This window comes from Maniola jurtina, chromosome 9, assembly GCF_905333055.1.
Source record: "Maniola jurtina chromosome 9, ilManJurt1.1, whole genome shotgun sequence".
Taxonomy (NCBI): Eukaryota; Metazoa; Arthropoda; class Insecta; order Lepidoptera; family Nymphalidae; genus Maniola; species Maniola jurtina.
The window spans coordinates 3,827,586-3,845,066 of NC_060037.1; the positions used below are offsets into that span (position 1 = coordinate 3,827,586).

At 38.4% G+C, this 17,481-nt stretch overlaps 1 protein-coding gene and 1 long non-coding RNA gene across 3 annotated transcripts in view; one reads left to right on the plus strand and one right to left on the minus strand.

The window, feature by feature from the left end:
• Window positions 1-17,481, minus strand: part of LOC123868044 (cyclin-dependent kinase 14) — a 134,330-nt gene that overhangs the window by 28,996 nt on the left and 87,853 nt on the right. For both annotated transcript variants that reach the window (XM_045910388.1, XM_045910389.1), the window contains exon 4: window positions 1,366-1,571. In XM_045910388.1, the coding sequence (XP_045766344.1) occupies window positions 1,366-1,571 (206 nt within the window). The remainder of the gene's footprint in view (window positions 1-1,365; window positions 1,572-17,481) is intronic.
• On the plus strand, window positions 861-16,593 carry LOC123868057. The gene is made up of 3 exons (XR_006796573.1): window positions 861-871; window positions 4,071-4,074; window positions 16,330-16,593. It is a non-coding gene; the product is annotated as an uncharacterized LOC123868057 (long non-coding RNA).

The following is a 17,481-nucleotide window of genomic DNA, read 5'->3' on the forward strand; positions in this document are numbered from 1 at the left end:
ATGCGGTTTTAATAAGACAGTTGGCACCTTATAAGGGGGTCTGTACGCTATAGCAATGTCACGGGGATTTCTTTGCATGCAAATTTCTTTTAGAGCGTTTAACTGATGGCCAATTCAGCCTTTTCGATATCAAACGTAAGATTAAAGAGATTTACGTCGTATTCTTTCCCTTTAAGCGATTCCGGCGTTCTAGGATTTACCGAATAAGGTAAGTAACTATACTATTGAAAAAGGCGGTAATTTAAAATGCTAGAGAAGAAAGTACTTTATTGCCTGTGTGGAGCGCAAAATCCTGCTAGTAGCTGAAGTTAGGAGCGAATCTTCAGTCTGTGTTTCAGTCTCTAGGACCCTAATTGATGCTCGCCACTTTTTCCGCGTGGGTTTAGATTTAAAAAAAACCGAACCTTTAATTTTCCGAGACAAAAATGCCAATCCCCAGGATACATGGTGTCGCTGTGTCAAATTTCGTTCAAATCGGTTCAACAGATGGGCTGTGAAAGCTAGAAACCAGACAGACAGACACCCTTTTGCATTTATAATAGTACGCAAGCGCGTACTGTCTTCTCCAGAGTCTGCAGTCGTTAGATAGGCTCAGCATCAGAGGTGATGTACCATCACACCTACTAATGCCTCAAAGACAAGACATATTAACATGTCAGAACCAAGTTTCCTCCATTCCCAACTTCTGTATAAAGCGTGCCTTAGGCTATTAGGCTTCACAGGAAATTCCTGTAAATTGCGCCGTAAGTACGTATTTTCGGCCTCAATTGTCTAAAAAATCGTTTCCCATCCGTCAAAGTCAGTGTTGCTTTCTTTTTGTATTCAGCCTCTGTGCAAGCTATCAAGTGAACAGTGGCCGCCATTATTCTTCGTGAATACTCGGGTCCTTTAAGAATGTCCGCCGGCTCCAGCTCGCCTTCCTAAGTAACGCGCGGGCATTTCAACGCAGATTTATAATATTAATGGACGCCAACATTCAGCGTGAAAAAAAATTGCGACCATTGTTACATTAAAAAACGAGAAGACTCCTACTCGGTAGAATAATTTCATATCTATAGTTTTAGTGTAAGCCATACTATATCTAATCTTGTTTTTCCTAGAAATTGTCGCGGCTTACTTCAGAGTCCGATTTCGTCTAATAAAAAGAAAAGGGGAGACTCATCAAGACCCAGCCCAAACTCTTGGACCTAGCTGATGGCTACGATGACGATCGCAATCATCTCTGATTGGCCAACACTTTGTCGCTATTGGCTAAAAGCATTACTGCAGGAAGACTACCACAAATGCAACCAATAGAGATTGTAGCGATGATTGATGGAGAATTAATTTCCTTATCAACCAACAGGGCACTGAAGATTAACTCACCCCAAAGGCACTAAACCGTTTCGTTCGTCTGCTGGAGTGGTCGTGTGGGCCTAGAAACGCCTCTGACTTGGGCCTGGGCGGCCGCTTGGGCCTCATCACGACCCTCGCGTCTTCCCTCGCTCCCTCGTCTAGTAGTTTTGAGTCTGAAGATACTGACAGCTGTCTCCGAACACGGTACTCGCCGTTGCCACCTCCCCCACTCCATTCTGTAACAACAACAAAAAAAGATTCAGTATAAAAAAGTGGTTTCGAAAAACATCCTATTTAATATTTGTAGGTTTCAAACTCAGTTTTCTCTACTAACTGACCCGCCCCAGCTTTGTTAAGGCGAAATTCCTGAAAATCTTAGATGTCTACTTAGAGCAACTAACATGCAAAATTACAAATTAGTCATAGTCGTTTTTTATTTATAGTTTTTCAAAAATTACATAGCAAGTAGATTTTATTCATACAATAAAGCCGAACTATCAGTTCAAGGCAGCGTGAACTATTTAATTATTTTTTGAACTATAGACAACAGGCAAACTGACAGACGTCCACCACCCTCTAGTCCCTAATAACGCTGAGAGCATCCCCGAAGACACAGTGCACTTAGTGAAATTAAACTTTTTAAAGTCTCTTATTAACATAATGTAATACTCGTTTCCCTTCAGTCAAGCGTTATGATTTTCACACAACGTTAACCAAATGGACTGCGCGTAATTTTACGCAGAGAAAATCCAGATTTCTTTTATGTATGAAGTAAATTATACAGCTATGCGAAAATAAATTACGACCGCCTAAAAGAAGCCAAAAACATGCAAGTTCATAATAAATAATTATTTCTTTTTATATTATACTCGAAAATAGCACAAATGACCTACCTACCTATCAGTGGCGAAGGGTGCAGATCTGAAAAAGGGAAGCCGGAGCAAAAAAAGTTCTAACCTAACAGAATATCAGCACCGCCGTCACTGATGTTTCTATGGTGATTAAAGACCCAATTTTACCATTAACAATATAAAAAGCACTGGGACTTCGTCTGTGATGGCGTTTGCTGGCGCGCGTGCTATGCTTGTTTGGAGTGTTTTATTTTGTTAAGAGTGGATGGTTTTTGTGTTAGTTGGTGTTTTTTGGTGGTGGAACTGACTGAGAAACGCTCTAAAGGGGCGCCGCGCGTATGTCGGCGGGCGCCGGCGCAGACGGAGTCCATACTTGTATAGATTCAATAACTTGAAAATAACTACAAACTTGACATTGGCTAATCAGAGTAAAGCCAGATTTAAAGAAAAAAAAAAAAAAAAGCACTGATATTTTGAAAACCTCGGTCGCTTTGAAAAAAAAACTTTTAATATAGCTGTGATATACATCCTTGCTTGCTTTATTAAATACACCCTTAACCCATATGGAATTGAAAACTATAACAATTTTAGTCTTTAGTTTAACACATACACTAAACAAACTGAAACTAAATTACCGTTAACTTACACTTATTAGTTATTAAAAATCGCTAACTTCAATTTGTTATATTATCAAAATCAAACAATCACTAAACTTTAAATTCAAGCACGCATGTATGTTTCACGTAGGTAAACGATTGTATTAAATCACCCTTAAAAACAGAAAAGTAGTATGTAGCAGGTACCTGTTAAAATAGCAGTGTAAATAAAATATTTAATTTTAAGGTACGATAAGCCGGTTTGCATCGGCTTATGAACCATATTTATCTGACCTGTCAGAGAGGCGAATTCGTATTCGTTCCGGGGCCACATTTAATTGGTGGTTCCATATTGGCCACCGCAGAGCGAGACAGACTTTGCTCGCTTCCTAGGGAAATGAAAGAGATGAAATGCTAAGCAGCAAGCTGGTATGTTTACGGGTTATCGAAGCTTTTTTCTATTGATGATAATTTTCCCTGACACTGTTATAAATTTTTAGGCGTCAAATAAACGTACACAGTACGGTAGTATCATTTACTTTGGTAGCCTGCATGATAATCGAACTTTTGCCGTACATTTGTCACTAAGTAGTAAGTGTGTACATAATATGCCAATTCTTAAAGGGAAGCCGATGGGAATCGGGTTACATGGACCTTTCGCCGCTGCTACCTATCTATTGAGAAGTCGTCACAACTATAATGTCGGAATCTCTTACTCTCGTTTATAGTCGATAACAAAATCGATTCACGACAATGGAGCAAGACGTTTATGAAAGAAGCTATTTTTCTCGCCATCAATATTTCCGCACTGGAGGGCCCTCTGAAGGCGTCACAAAGACGTTATGGGCTCCGTGTAAACACGATGCGAATAAATCATCGAGCGAAATCGGTTATATCATACAAATCGATTATGAAGACGATCGATCACGTCGGATAAAAGTGGGATAAAGGAGGCGCGAAATTTCTTTGATTTATAGAACTTACCTAGCTTAAGAGAATTTTTTCAGTTTGTTTATTTGAAGGCGTTGGGAGCGATGAGAAATGAGAAACTAATTTCGAAGTGGCAAGTAATAAACAGTTGCACACCAATAGCTGTTCGTGAATAGAATATCCTTAATTTTGAGAGAAGAATTGTGAACTGTTAAGTATCAGTAATTTATTTAATTTTTAATTATTTCTTATAAACAAAAACTCTGACAAAATTACTACTATTCGTATTCTATATGTATACCTACTGTGGTATTTTTATGCAGTTGAACAGATCTTTGACTCCGATGTTACAGCGAAGTTAGGTAAATAGCGTAATTTTTCAATAGTTACATCTTTGTTTGTAGTAAACTAGCGACAAGCTCCGGCTTGGTAGCTTATTACAAGATTCATAGGGGTTTTTTGAAAATAAAATATAGCCTATGTTACTCAGAAATAATGTAGCTTTCTGCTGGTGAAAGAATTTTCAAAATCGGTTCAGTAGTTCCAGAGATTACCTTCTACAAACAAACTTACAAACTTAGTATGTACTACGGGATGAAGAGATCCTTTTACGAAAACCTTTCTACGGTGTAAGTAGGTCACAAGCGTATTTATTTTGCACCTGATGACTCCCAATACACGAACCTGCAATTTGTGATGACTTATGTAGCTGTTCCTTTACGGCGGCGTGTGAATTTTCAGCTATACAAGAATTTTTGGGCAATAAAGACCGCTTTCAATGTGGATTAATTGCATACATCCCAATGCCCATCCCATTAACAAATAACAACACATGTGTCTTTATTTTAGAGATAACTATACTTAATGTCCAATTCTAGGAGTAGCGATCGCCCGCAGTATCGCTCGGTGATAATATAAATCCCTATCCTGTAGGAATTTCGAAAAATTTGAACTTACTGCTAACATTAGTATGGGATTACGTAACAAAGAGAGCCCTATTCTAACTCCACTCCGTGGATAGAGTATAGTTTAAAATATAGAGATAGCCCAGTAAATAAAGTTTGGGGCTAAAATTATAATACGAGTCACTACACTTTATCAAGTATTTTGTACACTGAATGAGCTACTGAAGTACCTACTCTTTTTATGGTTGCACACCCCAACCTAAATAACTTTTTATCCATAGACCGTTTCATCTTGAGTACCTATCGAACTTTTTGTCGGTTCTTTTATGTAGAGGCAGCTATTCCGAATCCGTGGCAAATTGTTACATAATGAATAACTTCTGACGATTCAAAAGCGTAGGTACTTTCAGTAAAGCAATTCTCGAATAACTTCAATACGGAACAAAGCTACAAAGTACAAGAGGTATGGCTAAGAACTTTTATTAATTTTCGTTGGAAGCAAGCAATAGAAAAATAATTATTGTAATATTTAAGCGAAATGTAACGACAACGTATCAAAATTCGAAACGGATGATTACTGATAAACTAAGTCTTAAAGCTCTATGAGATCAAGGGAAAGCTACCAATTGTAACTTTTTTACAAGATGTAGATAATAATAATTTATGGGACAAACCTAGTTGTTTGCGGACAATCTGGCTAAACAAGCCTGACAAAAAGTATAGCCCTACCCTGTCTACCAATATACGCACGACCTGACTAGTGACTAGCTCAAAAGCGTCACGCAATATTCAGTTTAATAATGTACCTGTATCTAGGCCACGGGGTATAGTTGAGGTGTGCCTTACAACTGATAGGGGAGATAGTCGGGGAATTCCCTGCTATAAAGCTTGGGCGAAAACAACGCGCGATGGAATCGTGCTAAGACGGACGGATGGACAAGCGGACTGCAAAATGCAGTTGGAATACAGCTGTATTTCAGTTGATATAACCGCATTACAACTGCTACCTGACTGCGAAGATCGCGTGCAACTATCGTGCAGTTAAAATTGTGTGCCCGTACTAAAACTGCACGCCTGTTTGAAAGCCAGTTGTACCTGAACTGCGCATTTTGCGATGCAGTTATGTTAACTGCAATTTTGCAGTCTAAACTCTACTAAAGCGACATCTCAAAGTTGAAATATAAGAATATGTATGAAGAGGAGCGCTCTGCCGAGTACGTATAAGAGCACTGCTGGGGCAATCGCACTCGGCAGTGTGCTTTGCTTCAAACAACTTCCCTTAGCACAAAAGTTGTGATTATCAAATAGCTATCAAATCTCAATTGGTATGATTGGCTGAATTTATGACGTTATTGTTACAACAGTGCCAGCCAATAGTAAGACAGAGGTACTAATTGGATTGTACACAACCTTTAAACTTAGTTTAGAGGTGTATTCGCTTCTTATCTATCCAGATCTTTAGCCAGAACAATATTTAATTCCGGCAATACGTCGCGCGCTAATATGATATATGGCATTGTTTGTTACTAGTTCAACAAAATAAACAGTATAATATTTTTGCATATAAATGTGAGTTATGGGCGAGGGGAATTGGAATTTAACGAGAAACTATGAATCAAAAACTATTATATTATACTTACTTTATTCGCGGTGTTTCATTAATAATATAATAGTACCTATAGATGACTGATTGATGAGGTTTATAAACTGCTCCAACCTAGGTCTGTGTTTTAAAATTGAATATTAGTCGTACCAAAAAGCGACTGACTTATGTCGCTACATTTCTTTATTATTAAACAAAATCATAATCCGCCTTTGACTGGGCATTTTGCTCATAATTTCTAAAATTCTTAGTGGATTTCAATGACCATCATATAGAACATTTCACGAGGATTTTTAAATAATACGTTCACATTTACCGTCATAAAAATTTACGCACTACTTACATTGGCTTAAATACATTTATGTGATACTTATTTCAAGTTAATAAATTATCATGATTCATGACTTACCCATGATTATTTTATTAGTACCTAAGTGTCTATATTTATGGAATAAACCGAAGCAAGTATAGAATAAGTGAAGCAGAGGCAAGTAATCTATAGTCTTATAGTACAAAAAATTATGTTTTCTGTCTATCTGCCTGTTCGTTACGTTTACGTTGGCGCATCATTCATCCAATTGAATAGAAATTTTACACAGTTGTTTTTGGGACTTGCGGGAAGGCTTCTGAGATAGAACCATCAACGCACGAATAGGTGGCGTGCGAGTCGTTCATAAATAGCATTGCAATGTAGCATTAGCTAGTCAGTACCTATAAATAATACCTTATGGGCGCCGGACATGGTTCTATTGATTGGCTTACTGCGAGACTGACTTGGTTTAGCATAATACATGTGTGCACTCAAATATAAAGTAGCCAGAGAATAGCCTCATAAAGTCATAACTCTGGATCACGCTAACGAAAGTCGACTGCAAATAACGGGGCCCGTAATAAATTCCGAACGGATTTTAATTATTACTTACAGTTATAACGCTTAGAGATACCTACCTACATATACATGATCAAGATGGGTTGTCCAAGTACAAACTCATGAAGATTATACTTTTTAAAAACAAAAATAATCCTGCCTAGTGAATAGGTAAGCTTCTCTTTCAAATCTTACGATTAGTCCTTTGAATGTACACTGTACAGAGTAGTCCTTGAATGTACAAGGTAATCCTTTGAATGTACAAGGTAGTCTTGAATGTACAGGGTAATCCTTGAATGTACAGGGTAGTCCTTGAATGTAGTCCTTGAATGTACAGGATAATCCTTTGAATGTACAGGGTAGTCCTTGAATGTACAAGGTAGTCTTGAATATACAGGGTAATCCTTTGAATGTACAGGGTAGTCCTTGAAGGTACAGGGTAGTCCTTGAATGTAGTCCTTGAATGTACAGGATAATCCTTTGAATGTACAGGGTAGTCCTTGAATGTACAAGGTAGTCTTGAATATACAGGGTAATCCTTTGAATGTACAGGGTAGTCCTTGAAGGTACAGGGTAGTCCTTGAATGTAGTCCTTGAATGTACAGGATAATCCTTTGAATGTACAGGGTAGTCCTTGAATGTACAAGGTAGTCTTGAATATACAGGGTAATCCTTTGAATGTACAGGGTAGTCCTTGAAGGTACAGGGTAGTCCTTGAATGTACAGGGTAATCCTTTGAATGTACAGGGTAGTCCTTGAATGTAGTCCTTGAATGTACAGGATAATCCTTTGAATGTACAGGGTAGTCCTTGAATGTACAAGGTAGTCTTGAATGTACAGGGTAATCCTTTGAATGTACAGGGTAGTCCTTGAAGGTACAGGGTAGTCCTTGAATGTAGTCCTTGAATGTACAGGATAATCCTTTGAATGTACAGGGTAGTCCTTGAATGTACAAGGTAGTCTTGAATATACAGGGTAATCCTTTGAATGTACAGGGTAGTCCTTGAAGGTACAGGGTAGTCCTTGAATGTAGTCCTTGAATGTACAGGATAATCCTTTGAATGTACAGGGTAGTCCTTGAATGTACAAGGTAGTCTTGAATATACAGGGTAATCCTTTGAATGTACAGGGTAGTCCTTGAAGGTACAGGGTAGTCCTTGAATGTACAGGGTAATCCTTTGAATGTACAGGGTAGTCCTTGAATGTAGTCCTTGAATGTACAGGATAATCCTTTGAATGTACAGGGTAGTCCTTGAATGTACAAGGTAGTCTTGAATGTACAGGGTAATCCTTTGAATGTACAGGGTAGTCCTTGAAGGTACAGGGTAGTCCTTGAATGTACAGGGTAATCCTTTGAATGTACAGGGTAGTCCTTGAAGGTACAGGGTAGTCCTTGAATGTACAGGGTAATCCTTTGAATGTACAGGGTAGTCCTTGAATGTACAGGGTAATCCTTTGAATGTACATGGTCCAAATATGTGCAGAAACATCTTAATTTGCAATTTGAAGGAATATTTTTATTATTATGGTGACATGCTTTCTGTCCAAGAAAACAATGACTTTCCATAGGATTATTTGAAACCTAAATCCACTCAAGTCACGAGAAAAAAACTAGATTTAAATAAAGCTGAATCTCTGTCCAGTTCCATCGATCATGATGAATAGTGAAACAAATTAAAACGCGCTTGTGCTTGATATTTTGTCGGCTGCGTGTGTCACAGTGACTGTCATTTTCGGCGCCGTGTCATAATTCATTTGGGAAATAAAAATGTTTATTGCACCCGAGTCAATTTCGACCCGCCTCGCTCCCGGCACGTCCGTAATTAAAATGGACACTCGGACAGGTGCCATTTGTCATATCACGTTTTTGAGAGGCTCGAAGGCGGAATACGATCACAGCGATTAATTGGGATGAAATCCGAGTTCAATCCTGATTTTGGCCACAATACATATTTATTTTAACGTCCCTTTAAAATAGATTGGCAGTCATCCTGAATGGATTTACGAGCACACATTTTTTAATTTAATCATCGTTTTTAGAGTTCCGTACTGGAACGGTGCCAACGGGACCCTATACTTGGCCTCCGCTGTCCACCCGTCCGCGTCCGTCCGTTCGTCCGTCTGTCTGTCTGTCTGCGGGCTGTACCTATGTTATGAACCGTAGTAGGTAGAGAGTTGGAAGATAAATACATCGCACAAACTTCAGAGAAACGCGAATTCCTTTTAGACCTTTTTTGGAGTCGGTTTTTTTCACTCATATCATGATTTCATGACAGTGAAACGATGTTCGCGGTAACGAGATCGTATGGGTCGCGTAAAGTGCGCATCGTACTCATTTCAGCAAGAAGCTACTCGTACTTGTTTACCTTTTAAACTAAGGAAAACTAAAGAATACTTACATGTGTAAGTATCATAAGAAAGTTCTTTAAATAACCGACTTGTCACGTCCATGTGGCATCCATGCACCACAATAGAAATGCAAGAAAGTACTGAATAGAACATTTATTTTACTAAGCCCTACTCACATTGTTAAAATAAACGCTGTCTAAAACACTGACAAAAGACAAACAAAACTCAAAACAGCCTAGGGTTGCCACATAATATAAAGCTGCGACTGAAACACAAATACACTTACTTCAATATTATTTGTTTTTTCATTCATAGTATTTTAAGAGAATCCCCTTTGTGGCAGAAGGAATCTTGTTTACGAGGGGTCTGTGTATCTCGGTGAAACAATACGAGAGCAAAAATGTTTGTAAATTATTTAATGGAGAGCAAATAGGAACAGCAAAAGAATGTTATAGATATACACACAAACTAGGAAGGAAGTTTCTTTACTTAAGTAATTTAATAAGTTTATTGTGTGCACACATAATTTATCTTTCATACAAATAACCACTTCAAATTTAACAAGTGTAAATTAAAAATTTATAACACCCCCGACAAGTGAAGGTTACAATAACTACAAAAGAGCTGATAACTTTTAAACGGCTGAACCGATTATCTTGGATTGTAGCTAAGAACACTCTCGATTAAGCCACCTTTCAACATGAAACCAAATTAAAATCGGTTCATTAGTTTAGGAGCTACGATGCCACAGACTGATACACAGATACTCACGTCAAACTTATAACACCCCTCTTTTTGGGTCGGGGGTTAAAAAAAATAAGTTTTTTAATTGCTGATCCATACTTCCCATTTTAACCACCGAAAGTAGATTGCGATTAGCGACAGCGATGCAAGACACTTGGGAGGCGACACTTGCACACGGCTTTGTATAAAAATGTATGAAGAACATAATATTTTGAGATTCGAGGTGTGCGACTGTGATAAGTGAACAGCTTAGCGATAAATATCAATCAATCGCGCGACACGATGGCGTAGCTGGAAATCTACACCTTAAGAGATAGCAATTAAAATTGTTCATTAGATCGTGTTAATGATATTGAAGGAGTGAAGAAATAAAATTATTACGCATGGAAAATTCTCTTTAACAACTGAAAAACTAACCCAGTAGAACTAAGCAAGAGCTATTAGCGCGAACTAAGAACGGTCGATACGATTAAAAAACCCAACGAAGTGAATTTAAAATTCAACGGCGGCGGCGCAACGGATGTTCTATAAATATTTATATAGACGGTTTATTTACACGTGTCAACCCTGGAGCGTTGGATTAAGCTTGTCAGTGTGCACTGACTTTATGTTTGGATTTCATGTTATCTAAAGCAGGCTCTACACTCGCGGCGCGAACGGCCGCAAAAGCCCGCGACAACTGCGAATCACGAGTGTAGATGTTGTTCACCCCTTCGCGTTCGCGCTTCGCGCCTTTCCCCGATCAGTGTCGATTTTTGGTCCGCGACAAAGGGTTTGCGACGCGAAAGTGAACGCATCGTTAACGTCACGAACAAGACTGTGAAGATTTGCGAGTGTGGAGGGACACAGTTCACTCGTGAATCGCGTCATACATTCACGGCGCGAAATAACGGCGCGACTTCGCGCCGCGAGTGTAGAGCCCACTTAATAAGAAAAACGTGAAGAAAAAATTACGTTATAAATTTTTCAACGTTGGAAAATAATAGCATTAAGAATTTAGGCCCACTTGCACACGGACGTTAAACTTAGTTGGTTTAATGCTGTTATATTTTGGCGATTACCTTTTTGGTAACCGCATTATCCTCTTGTCAAAAAGCATTAAAAAAATGTAACCAAATCATTTCAAGTGCCGTCATACTAGTGAATAAATTAAATACCTTATCTATTTATTAAAATTGTGTTCATGTTTTGTGTGTTAAAAGATACCTATATTTAATTAAAATACGTAAATGATAGAGTTTTAACATTATTTTAGACTGTAATTTCATTGATTTCCTCGCATTAGATACAAATTCAAAGAGAATTACGAGCAACCTTACAAATTGACAGTTTAAAGCTCAAATTATACAGCGAATTTTATTTAACCATTAATCTACAGTCGTGGCTCTCAGGATTAATTGGAATATCGGCTTTGTATATGAGGCAGCAACTCATTTGTCAAGTCGATGATAATTCGATAGACTTCAAGCTTAAATAGCGAGTGAATTACGCTATTTACTAAGCGGTTTTAGCTTTTCAATGCATTTGCGTGTTATGTAACAGCAATTATCGTAAACAATGCAAATCATCACTCCGTGTCGTACATATTAATCAGTCTGCTTGATGGGGTTTTTATTACGATGCAAAACACAACACTGTACGGAGGATTATATGTACTTGCATGTACCTAATCCGTCTCCTTGACTCATGCTGATCGTACAGTACATTACGCACCCGCCTCCGCCAGCAATACTCAACGGACACCAGCCAAGCGGGAAATATTAAAGCTAATAGCTCTATGGGGCGCCACACCAACAAAACCGCAGAGAGATCAAGAATAGAACCAACGGTTCCATATGCTCTGCGAGGCACGAGGATGTAGCACCACCAACTTCTTACGTAAGAGCTGCTACTGAAAATTTCTTGACAGAAATCTAGTGACTTTTTATTTTGACCCGATTTCTGGGGCTTCATGATTCGCAACCGCGTAGACCTAGACCAACGGGCAATGACGCTTATTTTTAACCCCCGACCCAAAAAGAGGGGTGTTATAAGTTTGACGTGTGTATCTGTGTATCTGTGTGTCTGTGTATCTGTCTGTGGCATCGTAGCGCCTAAACGAATGAACCGATTTTAATTTACTTTTTTTTGTTTGAAAGGTGGCTTGATCGACAGTGTTCTTAGCTATAATCCAAAAAAATTGGTTCAACCGTTTAAGAGTTATCAGCTCTTTTCTAGTTTTCTTGTAGAAAAGAAGGTTAGATAACCGTTAGGTTCATAATATTATGTCAATTGACAAATGTCAAGCTGTCAAGATGGACGTTGCCTAGATACATAATTATTTATTTGAAAATGATGTTTTGGAAAACTCAGATACTTTAGATCGTAGGCGCGGAATAGTCCAAGAAAATCAGTTCAGCCGTTTGAAAGTTATCAGGTCTTTTCGGTCTTTTCTAGTTACTGTAACCTTCACTTGTCGGGGGTGTTATAAATTTTTAATTTACACTTTTTTATAATACTGAGAATGCGAATAAAGTCATGAGTATTCCCGTCCGACTTGCACTTCAATACTAAAAAAATGCGTGGCTTGCGGCACGTGGATCGTGCGGAGCGATTATATGTGCACTATGGGTGGTAATGTGCAATCAGCTTAATTCTCTATCAGTTTGTATCTCAGTGGCAACTCACTTGTTTAGATCTGAGCAGGATGAGTAGTGTTCTAAATAGACGTGAATCTACTAGACTGATGAGTCAATTATGCGGAGTAATGAAATGCATACTCTAAGCAACTCTAGGCATACTCGTAGAGTTGTTTCGATCAATTACAGGGATGTTATCAGCTTTAAGCTTGGAATACACAGCACGGCTTCACTTCGTTTCGGCTGCTACATCTTCATCCTAAAGATGTTAGCTCACACTACACGGCCAGGTTTCAGTTTATTTTAACTCCTACGAATGCAGTCCTAAATTTTTCTCTATTATATAGGGCGCCCATACACGTTGCGTTTCTTAGTGTGACTTGAGCTATGTAAAAACTAAAAAGCAATTGATTGTTTCCTCAACATTATATTATATTGCCTTGACATACTGTTTGGTTAGCCTTGGATTATATTAAAACGAAAAAAGATTGGATTGGAGAATGAGGATTGTAGGCTCGTAACGTCTGCTTTCTATACAATAGCAATAGGTAGATTGTTTCGAATGATGTAATCGGCTAAGTACTTTGTTGCGTTTGAGCGTCCACTAGTCGGCACGGGCGCGCCTGCGACGGTAAAGCCGCCGGGGAAGCATGATGGGGATGATGCCTATGTCAAAAATAAATTATTTCTTAGTAATTATTAAATAGAGTGTCTTCCAAAATTCGTAAAATCCGTATTTGACGCTAGTTATAAGTTTGCTAACCATTTTAAATTATCGATTTAATTAAAAACGTTAAATGACGTCAAATTTTATGACGTCACATCCCTGAATTTCATTCAAGCTCCCTTACTAAGCGAGCGTTTTGACGTTTGATAAAAAGTCTCTGATTTGACTAGTCATCATCCCTATATTGAAGCCGGCGTCGGCGCCGGTGCCGGTAGGTTGAAAAAACATGCCATACCATTTCATACATTTATGCTTCCGCGGATGACGCGTTGTTGCCGCGCGTGCTGGCTAGTGGAAAAACGCCCATTAATATCGCGGATATCATCAACAATGCAAATCACCGCTTATGGCTTGTAGCTGTACGTCTCTATGCACGTAATCTATCTGCTTGGCTGGCTTACTCAATTGCTTCTTATTATGACGCAAATGCATACTAGTGGCGGTGAGAAGAGTTTTTAATAGCGAGCATAGAACTAGCTTATAGAACTTATAGAACTAGCTTTTGCTCGCGACTTCATCCGCGTGATAAGATTTATAGTCTATGGCACTCTAGGACAATGTCATCATTCTATCTGTAAAATAATTTTCTAAGAAACTTATAATGCTTGGTAGCTCGAGTTAAAAATAAAATTGTAGGCCATTTTCCATACAGTTAAGTAATCTTCATTTTAGGACGAATAAAGCGGAGTTTGTTATCGGCTTTGCACGATAAACAAGTAGTAATTCAACAAACAAGTAGCGAAGATCGGAGCGAAAGAGCCTAAAACAAACAAACAAATCTGGGGCACAAGACGGCCGGTCAAGGCCGATATATGCGGCTGTATTATAGCCATTATATTGATGAGCCTAATTAGTAACTATTCCAATTCATTTTTAGGGCTCTGTACCCGAAAGTTAAAAACGGAGCCCTATTAATGTCATTCTGCTGTCTGTCTGTCCTTCTGTCTGTTCGCGTATCACAGGTCTCTAGTTAATCTATCAAATGAGTTACAAAGCCAAAATTTTGGTATTTGGTTTAGAATGTTGACCCAAAACCAAATATTAAATTAAAAATTCAATTAAATAATTTTTATACATGAAAAAGGACCCCAAAAAAAAAATATTCTTGTCCTAGCATGTGGGGTATCGTTGCTTAGAGCTTATTAAGTAGTGTACGAATACAGACAGATTTGGATTTATAGTATTAGTATGGGTATGGATTTTCTACAATTTTTACCCATATTTGGAATATGCCAAAGTATGGTCGGAGTTTAATGCAGATTATGATTATTATATAGGTAAATGCGGTGATACTGATTAGACTGCAATTATATTAATTATGATAACCATAACAAATAAAGTGTTTGTATTTGCGCGTAATGTACCGACCTCATTAATTTACATAATCAATTGCGCCTTTGTAGATCGCATATCTGCAATTTGATCCCATAAGCTCGCAAGTACGCAAGCAACCCTTTTATCTGGCGGCAAGATGTAAATTAACAAGAATATTAATACAAGTATTCGTTTAGAATTGGAATAAATCTTTATTTCATGTAGGTCCACTTGGGGTAAGTCAACCCTATAGAACTAGTTCTATAGGGTTCTATCTATAATCTAAATAGCTATAATTCGAAAAATGTAAACGTACGTATACATCTAGCAGAATATAAAAGGTGATAACCGCAATGAAAAACGCCATAATTGACAAGTATTCAACGCGGATGCCGGATAGCGATCCAAAGCCGTCTAATTAGCGAAGCTGGAAGCACTGCATAATGATGCTGTTAAGGTATAACGAACTACTTGATGTTCTTTTACATAAATATAAAATATAACGTTGCGAAATGCCGTATTTTGAAACATTTTAAATGTGAACTCGGTTATAAATGCTGAGTTTAGGCTGGACGCACATGGCCGGTTAAATGACTGGCGGTCAAATGATACATCATACAGCAATGTATAAGAGCGCGCGGCAATTTTAACACTCAATTTCGTATGAACAATCGAGGCTGTTACTTATTTGATGAGCCTGTCATTTAACCGCCAGTGTGCGCCTAGCCGTATTGGGGGATTCATTGTATATCAAAACATAACTTCAGGAGAATATTCTGTATTTTATTCGAAAAATGTCTTTCTTTCCAACAAAATGTCTTTTTAGCGAAACCTTTGCCTCGTCAAAGCAGATAAAGTACAATAACCGTACTTTAAATGGAATTTTCCGAAGTAAATACTCCAGGTAGGTGCCAACGAACAGTGCTTAGTGACGCTATCGGTCCGAATGCCTGAGGGATTCCGTAACCTTTGAGAGCTACCTATTTAATAATAGTGGATTGCAACAGGAGAAGCTGTTTCACACTAGAATATTTAACACCCGTTTTATTATAGTAATGCCGCAGAATAATATAATAGTACTATACGTAGTAATGCACCGAGTCATTTACAAAGCACATATAGACAAACAGTAGATAGACTGCGTGGGTGATAAAAAATGCACCAAAGAATCCTTATTAGATAAAACATTACCCAAACATAATTCTAACGTTTGTGAAAGGTCTACAGAGCGTAAACGTTGTTTATATACTTCCGTCAAGATGCTACACGATTTTAATTAATTTAATTATGGTATGGCGAGATTACACGCTCATTCTGGCGTCAGTTCAGTCTACGATTGATGTCAAAATGGCGGGAAAACAGACTGATGGTCTGACTGGCGACTTTAGCCGACTAGACTTTTGACGTTTACCCGGTAACATATCTTGTAAAATTTTAAGCTGGATACGTCAGAGCAGTTTTGATCGTTAAACAACTACTCGTACTTAAGGGCCTTTGCACACCACGTTTTTTAAACGCGCCGTTGACGCGCGTTTTAGAAACACGCGTCGACGGCGCGCTTTTATCCTACAGAGCAGTTTGTTGTCGTTTGTATCGATACACACGCGCGTTAGCATCGCGTTTGTATCGCTACACACGTGGGTCTGCAACGATTCAAACGCGTGTTAGAATTTATACAGGTGTGCAAAGGTCTACAGGCTGCGTCTGACTCGCGTGCGTATCGCGACTGTATCGCTACAAACGCGCGTCAACGGTGGGTTTAAAAAACGTGGTGTGCAAAGGCTCTAAGACGGAAGACTTTCACGGAGGAGTACGGATAAGTTTGTGAATTTAATCGAGGTGGAGAAGATGTTCAAAGAATGCGACGTTATATCGCCAAATACAAACGTAGAAAAAAGAAAAAAGAAAAAGAATCCTACCTACGTCAGCGCAATATACGGCTTTATAAACAATGTCCAGGATTGAGACTTAAAAACAAAAAGGAAGAACGCCTTTGACGGGGCGGGCGAAAATTACACCCGCAACAAGCATTTTTCCTCGACCATTTCCTTTTATTTTGCCATTTCACCCCCACACATGTCGAGTACAAACTTCGTAAGAGCTAAGTAAAGAATTTTGTAACTCAATTTTAACAGATACCTTTTCGTGATTTTGTAATGGATGACACACCAATATTGTAAAGGTGTGTATGTGTGTGTGTGTGTTTGTGTGTCAGTGTGTGTGTGTGTGTGTATGTGTGTATGTGATGTATGGTGTATGTGAGTGTGTGTGTGTGTGTGTGCATCCGTGCTTGCGTGCGTGCGTGCGTTATTTTAAAAACATTTATATCCACGCGGACAAAGTTGCGAGCATCTGTCAATCTTTACATTTAGTACTTTCACATCTGACATTAAAAAAATACTTCACTGCTTAAAATAATTTGGTTTTTGCACTGTTACTTCACAATAAAATAATAACTGTATAAAGTATGTGTGCATGTCACAAATATTAAAATGTTGGATATGTCGATTCATGCTACATAACAAATCCGTTTTTGTGAATGAAATTGAGAATCTCATCCTCCTCTCGTTTCAAAAAGCTAAAACCAACAAACTATCAAATCATCAAATAATGTCTTAGTTTTTGCTTGTATACCTGAATA